This window comes from Grammomys surdaster, unplaced genomic scaffold (assembly GCF_004785775.1).
Source record: "Grammomys surdaster isolate TR1022 unplaced genomic scaffold, NIH_TR_1.0 192, whole genome shotgun sequence".
Classification (NCBI taxonomy): domain Eukaryota; kingdom Metazoa; phylum Chordata; class Mammalia; order Rodentia; family Muridae; genus Grammomys; species Grammomys surdaster.
Genome location: NW_021604637.1, coordinates 2,870,575 through 2,878,754, shown reverse-complemented (window position 1 = coordinate 2,878,754; position 8,180 = coordinate 2,870,575). Strand labels below are relative to the sequence as shown.

The following is an 8,180-nucleotide window of genomic DNA, read 5'->3' as shown; positions in this document are numbered from 1 at the left end:
TAGCCATTTTGCTTCATGCCTGCCAGCTATTTCATAGTGTAGCTGTGACAGGCCTGCCAGTCACTGACACAGAGAAGTGACTTGGCTCAAGGACACGCTGACCACATTCCCTGTTCTGTTCTGTGTGTTCTCAATGTTCTGTATGAGGTTTGCTAATCTTAAGAAATTCCACAAAGCTTTACGTAGAACCCATCAAACCAAAGGTCAATATGAACTGTTATGTCTAAAATATCTTGAGTCAGAGCTGACCACCAGGCAGCCCTTCCTGCAGCTACATATGAGCTCACTATGGTTTTTGTGGCTGACACTGAAGAATGCTACTAATAAGCCAAAACATTCTGATTATAATACATATGCTCCATTATCGCAATGTTTTGAAACCAGCTTAAAGGTTAGCTGATAATACTTTGACTAGTAAAGCCAACTGTTTCCCTCCTTGCCCTTTAAACCTGGTTTTTAGGTTTTGAACCTGTTTTTTTTTTTTTCTTTATAAAAAGTCTACCCTGAAAGCAGACTAGTACTGCAATTAGGTACCTGAGTCTTTTTTGTGTGGTCCTGGATGTCTGGTATTAAGGTGTGCATTCAATAAACTAGTCTTGCTTAACTGAGATCAGTGTTTCTTTGACTTGAGTGGCGATTCCTGAACTCCACCATTGCCCAGAGTCATGGTGATCCTTGCTCTGGTTCTGTAGGACCAGGTTTGTCACATGATCCAGCAGCTCATAGATGGAGTTAGTTTTGGGGTGGACCAACTCAAAGCACTGGATCTGGGCCTGAATTGATCAGCCCTGGCTTCAGCAGGCTGATGGGACCTGCCTCATAAAACTGTTTTTGTTGCTACTGTTATGGATCGTAATATAAGTATCTATGTTCTCTGATGGTCTTAGGGGACCTCTGTGAGAGTCATTTGATCCCTAACAGGGGTTATGACCCACAGGTTGAGGATGGCTACTCTAGCTCCTCAGGGATCCTTCTCCCATCAGTGATGGCCAGTTGTTGGCCTCAGAGTTGTACAAGTCTTACGCAGGTGGCCACTGCTGTTGGCATGGAAGCGACAGCTGGGTCCCACGCAGAAGAGAACGTAAAGCATATTTTAACTCTGCTGTGAAGATTGGCTTGGGTTTGTCTTGCATGGTTTCTGCTGTTGTTTCATTCCCTTGGGATGGGCATATTTTCCTTTTTATTTGTATGCTTTGTGCTTTTTGCTGTTAAAACTGATCATTGGCATCTGATGATAAAATAATTGTGGAAATCAGGTTCTTCAGCTTCTCTGGCTTTGCTGGTGTTTTTGGCTTTGTTTAATGTTGTTTCTTGAAAAATATTAAGAAATTTATTGATTTTATTTTATGACTAGGATACAGAGGTCAGAAGAGGGCATGGGTCTTCTGGAATTGGGGTTTCAGATAGTTGTGAGCCATCATGTGGGTGCTGGGAACTGAGCCTGGGTCCTCTGCAAGAGCAGTAAGTGTTCCTAACCACTGAGCCATCACTCCAGTCCCTAATGCAGTTTTTTTTTGAATGTCATAGTCCTTAAATGTTTGATTACAGAAAGGAAAAAAGAGGCCAGCTTGATGGCTCAGCGAGGGAAGGCTCTTGTCTGGCAATACTTCTAGCAGACGCCCATCCATGTCCCTGCAGCATGTGACATTCTCATGCAAGGTGGCCTTGCAAGAGAACCATTAGCCACTTACCTGAGGACACTCTGCAACTACTGGAGCCTGCTTTACTTGGCTGAAGGGCAGGATAGGCCTGAGTGGAGGATTTCCCACAGATAATTCTTCAATCAATAGCTAATGTGAGTTAAGAATAAGTGTCTAGATTCCTTTACTCTTTACCAGGCAACCAAGATCCCCCAGAGTGTCCTAGTGTACCAAATTCCAGCTTCCTGCAGGACTAACTGAGGGGTTTTTTTTCTTACTCATGTCCCCAATTTCCAGATCACCTTCCAAACATGGTACTTGTTAGATTCCCAGCCATGGGAAAGAAAAGAAGAAAGGGGAAGTTGGGCCAGCAACCTATCCATGGTTGTTAGGTTTGGGGAAATGGTAGCTGTGTTTTTTCTTTGTTGTTGTTTGTTTGTTTGTTTGTTTTAATGTGTATGGGTGTTAATGCCTGGTGCTCCCAGAAGTCAGAATCGGTGTTTGAATCCTCTGGAACTGGGATTACAGATGATTGTGAATGCTGGCAATTGAACCCAGGTCCTCTGCAAGAGCAAGAAATGTTCTTAACTGCTGAGCTATCTCCCCAGCCTCTGTGATGGTGGGTTTTAAACATCAACTTGCCACAAGCTAGAGTCCCCTGCTCAGAAAGCCTCAGCTGAGGGAGTGTTTTATCAGGTTGGCCCATGGGTAAGTGTGTGGTGAGTATCTCAATTGCTAACTGATGTGGAACCAGCCCTTTGTGAGCAGCACCAATTTTTTTCCCCAGCAGGGTGCTGAACTGTCTAAGTGTGAAGAATCCAGCAAGCAGGTAGCCTGGCACCTTCGTCTCTCTGCTCTTGATTGGAGGTGATGTGACAGCTGCTGGAGTTCCTGCCTTGGCTTCCCTGAAATGATGGACAGCCACCTGGAATTTAGAGTCACTTTTGGTCACGGTGTTTTGTCATAGCCACAGAAACACCACTAGAACAGTGACCATTGAGGAAAACCCTGGATTGAAGAGCTGTTCTGAGACTTGACCTAGATCTTTGCAGTCAGCAGGCCCTTAGCCTCTGCTTACACAAGAAGAGGCTTTGATGCTGTGTTAGAATAGCCCCTTGTGGTGGTCAGAATGTAAAGGATTTTATCAAAATAAAACCATTTTATCTATTAAAATACTATCTGATATGGCTTAGATATGTAATGGTCCATCCCTTCCCTCAGCCACCAGTTCATGTGTTGAATGGTTGGTTCCTACTTTGTGGCCTATTTTGGGAGGGTCTGGAAACTAGGAAATGGGCCTGTTTGGCACTCCTTCATGTTAGACAGGACTATCTAGAGGAACAGAACTAATAGAATGTGTGTGTGTGTGTGTGTGTGTGTGTGTGTGTGTGTGAGCTAAAAGGGGATTCACTAGGATGGCTTTCATTATAGGGCTTGGGTAGTCCAACAACGTCTGTGAGGTCAGGAACCTGGTAGCTTCTCAGTCCATGAGCCTGGATGACTCAGCAGTTCCAATCTGAAGTTGAAGACCTGGAAGGCTGATGGAGAATTTATGGTCCTCAGTCCATGTTGGAGGATCAAAGAAGCTGGAGTCTGATGCCAGTGAAGCACAGCAGCAGCAGCAGATACAGGCACATCCACTGGTACAATGTGAAGGCAGGTGGGCAAGCAACGCTGTCTCCCCTCCAGCCCTTTATGTCTGGGACACCCATTGGAAGGGCTGCCCACCCTGAGGGAGCAGTCTTTTCTGGAAATTCCCTCAGAGATCCACCTAGAGTCATGTCTCTTAGTTGACTGCCTCAAGTTGGACAGTCAGGGTTCACTATTATGCTGGGGTGGGTCTTTGAAGCTTGTATTTGGTCTCTAGTCCCTTCCTCACTGCTATTTGTTGTGAAGTGAATACTGTTCTCTAACACACACTCCAGCTGCCATGATGTTTAACCTTACAGGATCCAGAAACATTGAGCCAAGTAACAGTGAACTTTGGAACCTCTGAAACATTGAATAAACAAATATTTCCTCTCCAGGCTGTTTCTGATGGTGTTTGTACATGAGGAAGGACTGCAGAGTCTGACAGAGACACGCCTTCACATTCTCTAGGTAGCCTCTCACTTGGGTCCTGGGCTTGTTCCTCTTCCTCAGCCCTTAGCTCATAATAGAGCTACTTTTCCCAGTTTAAGTCAGCTACAGTTTATTTTTCTGATTATAAAGTCTCTCTCTCTCTCTCTCTCTCTCTCTCTCTCTCTCTCTCTCTCTGTCTGTTTGTCTGTCTAAAAACTATAAGTGCGTAAGTGCAAGCCAGGCTTGATGACCATAGCTATAATCCTAGCACTTGGAAGGGTGAAGCAGGAGGATTATGAGTTTGAGGCCAATATAGGCTGTTGCAATCATCCACCTGCAAAAAATTCAATAATTTTAATTTTTAATTTTTTTGAGATAGGATTTCACTATGTAGCCCTGATTGACCTGGAATCTTCTATGTAGACCAGGCTGGTTTTGAACTCCTAAAGATCAACCTACCTCTGACTTCCAAGTGCTGGTGGCCACTCTTGGCCCATAACCCTAGTAGTTTGCCTATGTAGAGGCATAAGAAAATCTCTTGCTATGGCAGATGAAGAGTGGTCACAGATCTTTGGGTACAGAATTGAAAAGCGGGCTGTGTTGTTCACCTTGAGCAGGGAGAATTTCTGTAGCGACTTGGTGAGTAGAATCTGGTGGATGTCTTGCCTCTGAAATCCAGCATTGTTCTCGGAGAAGCCCAGGCCACATGCAGAGGTGCTGCAGTTCACAGCTGTACCCTTAGTCTAGTCTACAGCCAGCACTGATGTTCAGCTGTGTGAATGACCCACCTTGGAAGGCCGGCCTGAGATCGGTTGGCTAGCTCCAGCATCAGTCAGAATCTGACTGCTTAGTGGGGAGGCTGAGGCAGGTGGATCGCCTGAATCAGTGAGGTCAAGATCAGCTTGGACGACTCATTGATAATGTGTTTCAAGAAAAGAGAACAAAGTCTATAAGGTAGTAAAGGTACTTGTCACTAAGCCTGATGACCTGAATTTGATCCCTGAGACCCACATGGTGGAAGAAGAAAACTGACCCCAGCAAACTGTACTCTGACCTTCATACTTACACAGTTGAACCACACAAGCATTCACACACACACACACACACACACACACACACACACACACACACACACCAAATAAATAAACAGATGTAAACAAGACAAAAGAATTAAAGAACCCCAAAGAGTAAAGAAACCGCTTTTTTTTTTCTTGGCCAGGGGATAATGTGAACACGGTCCCCCATACCATAAATCATGCAGTCAAGTGTCTTGGCTTTGGGAAAATCACAGGGGTTAGCACACCCCAAATGCAATGGTTGAGCCTTACCTGGGAAAACTACATTCCTGATCATGGTGTCTCCCTGCCAGGTAGGTACGAGAAACCATTGTTTTTAAGAACAAGAACCTAAAATAGACTCCGCATCCCACAGGGCAGGAATGGTTAAATATGTCACCATACATCCTTCAGTTCCTTGTGTATAAAAATGTCAAGCTCTGTTTTCAAGATACTTTCATAAAATATACAGAAGACCAAACTATGTCTTGGATGTGACCGTGGTTAGCAGCTGATGATTTCTTTACTCTTTGGGTGTGTGTGGCTGTGTACCATGTCAGAGGACAGCTTGAAGGAGTTGGTTCTTTTCTTCAACCACATGGATACTGGGGATTGAACTCAGGCGGTCGGTGCTTAGTGGCGAGCACCTTTACCAGCTGAGTCACCTGGCTGAAACAACTCTTGGCTATTTTTTTTTAAATAAGAAAGAGATTTGTTATATCATATGTATGTAGGTGTTTTCCCTGCATGCACGTGTGTGCACCATGTGTATGAGTGCCAAAGGGAACATCAGATCCCCTGGGACTGGAGTTATAGACGGTTTTGAGCCTCCATGTGGGTACCCAGAACAAGACGTGGGTCCCCTGGGAGACCAGTTTGGTCCTAAACACTGAGCCTATTACCCATCTTTTTTTTCCCCATAATATTTGACTTATCCCAGGGGTAAATGAGTTTCAAATGGCACCTTTGGGTGGTAACCTTGATGGTTTGGGCCAGGAAACAAGGTGGCAAGGAAGAGCAGGCTATGATGTCCCAGAGGAAGGCTACACAGGGCTGGGTGCTTGTAGAGCCTCCGCCCTCTTTCTTTGAATGGCCCATAGCTCTTGCCTCTTCCTTCTCTATTTTTGCTTCTCCCAGCCTTGGTGGCTTCCTCAAAGTGTCTGTGGTTCTTGATGTACCACAGTCCACATATCTCCAGGGTTTTGTTCCTTTCAGTCATGACTCTTAAAGTTCTTCTGGTAACAGGTATGTTGGGGTCTTGGGGAGGGAATCCTCAGGGTGGGGAGAAGGGGTTAGGAGGCCCTCAGAATGGGAAGGAGGGGATCTTTTGGGTCTATGAGTGGAGAGGAAGGCCATAGGGAGGAGTAGGTGGGGAGAGGCAAAGGGCTTTAGGGAACGTGGATACTGAGGATTGAACTCAGGCTGTCAGTACTTAATGCTAAATACCTTTACCAACTGAGCCACCTTGCTGGACCAACTCTTGTCTATTTCTTTTAAATAGAAAATCTTATGTGTGTGTGTGTTTTACCTGGATGCAGGTCTATGCACCAGATGTGTGCAGGGCCAATGGAAGTCAGAAGGGGGCGTCAAGAGAGGAGGGGGGTTTTCTGGATCTGTGAGTGCAGAGAAGGGTCAGGGAACAGGGAGGAGCTAGGTGGGGAGAGGCAAAGGGCTTTAGGGAAGGCTAAAGGATTCTGAGAGAAAAAAGAGCAGAGGTAGGCGAGAGGAATGGTTAGGGGTGCATGGATGAAGGACTAAATCCATCGACGCTGAGAGGCTGTTGTCATAGGCGAGGTTACTGAGGCTGCGAGGTCCAGAGAGGTAAAGGAGCAGCAGCAGGGAGCACAGCGGTTCATTTCCTCCCGTGTTCTGCATACCACTTCTACTTAGCCTTATGTTCTAATTATCAAGAACCTAGTGTGGATGTTTGTTGAATTATTGAGAATCAAAAAACTGATGTGTCTCCTTTTATGTCTATTTTTGTAGAGAGTGAGTCAAGAAGGGAAGGAACTACTTGAAACTTGCATAGGAAGGGAAATTTCTAACTGAGGCCTTTGTTGTGTAAACCATTGTGGTTGTGACAGTGGGGGAAGAGGCCATTGTGGGCTTAGAGAGGGACTGGCCATGCCCCATCATAGGCACTTAGAGGCCCTTGAGCCTGAGTCAGCACATTCGGCCTGTGGGTTAAATGTGGTTGCTACTGGTCTTAAAAGGCAAACATCTATCATCCATCAACGATAGAGGATATTAACTTTACTCCCAGTTAAGTGAAATGTCATTCCTTAAGAATCTCATTCATCTCATGGGTGAACCTGTACCACAAAAATTGTGATAATTGGCTACAGCTTGAAATTCCTTGATGAAAACTTGGAAGATAGAGGTGAGGCCTGGGGTTTGCCTAGTGCATACAAAGCTCTCAATTTGATCCCTTGAACCAGATAAACTGAACATGGTAGTGCACACCTGTAGTCCCTGCACTGGGGCTGGGGTGCGGAGGCAGGAGAATCAGGAGGTTAAGATGATCTTTAGTTACACAAGGAGTTCATAATGAGCCTAGGATGTGTGAGACACTGTCTTGAAAAAATTTTCTTCAAGCTGGGTATGATGGTGCACACCTTTTATCCAAGCACTGGGGAGGCAGAGGCAGGTGGATCTTTAGGAGTTTGAGGGCAGCCTGGTCTACAGAGATAGTTCCAGGAGAGCCAGAGCTACACAAAGAAACCTTGTCTGGAAACAACAACAAGAACAACAACATGAACAACAACACCCTTTCCTCTATGGTCTTACTATGCAGTCCAGCTGGTCTAGAACTCACTGTTTCGACTTTTGCCTCTGCCTCCCCAGTGCTGCTTAACCAGCTGGTCTTCTTAGAAAAAGCGAATGGACTGTGGTGTGGTGGCCCACCCCTGTACCCTCAGCATTTGGGAAGTAGAATGAGAGCCAGGAAGATCAGGAGGTCTAGGTTATCCATAGTTACACTGTAGTGTTCCAGGCCAGGCTGGGATATATACAATCCTGTCTCAAAAACATGACAGACAGATCCCACACTATGTGGACCCCTGCCCCGGGGCTGTCAGAGCTTTGGTGAATGTGGACAGGAATGGCCACGGGTAGAAATGTGTGTTGTTCTCTTAACCATATTGTTTCCTTTGCTTTGACTCTTAATTCTCTGTTATCCTTCCAGTCCTAGCCTTGTGTCATGGCTTCAATCTGGACACTGAAAATCCTATGACCTTTCAAGAGAATGCAAGAGGCTTCGGGCAGAGTGTGGTCCAGCTTGGCGAAACCAGGTAAAGTCCTCAGGGGAAGCCCACTGTCTCCACACTTCTCTATAAGCTAGGGGAAGAAGAGTTTCCTTATTGATGTTTCCTCTCCTCTCCTTTCCTTTCCTCTCCTCTCCTCTCCTCTCCTCTCCTCTCCTCTC

The 8,180-nt window shown here is 45.7% G+C and overlaps 1 protein-coding gene and 1 non-coding gene across 4 annotated transcripts in view; one reads left to right on the top strand and one right to left on the bottom strand.

Annotated features, from left to right (window-relative positions):
* Positions 1-4,917: 4,917 nt before the first annotated feature.
* On the bottom strand, positions 4,918-5,078 carry LOC114622902. The gene has a single exon (XR_003711692.1). It is a non-coding gene; the product is annotated as a U1 spliceosomal RNA (small nuclear RNA).
* An 828-nt stretch (positions 5,079-5,906) lies between these two features.
* The window catches only part of Itgam (integrin subunit alpha M), a 45,505-nt gene continuing 43,231 nt past the window's right edge, over positions 5,907-8,180 (top strand). For all 3 annotated transcript variants that reach the window (XM_028769439.1, XM_028769437.1, XM_028769436.1), the window contains exons 1-2: positions 5,907-6,001; positions 7,941-8,046. In XM_028769439.1, coding sequence (XP_028625272.1) covers positions 5,929-6,001; positions 7,941-8,046 — 179 coding nt within the window. In that variant the 5' untranslated portion in view covers positions 5,907-5,928. The remainder of the gene's footprint in view (positions 6,002-7,940; positions 8,047-8,180) is intronic.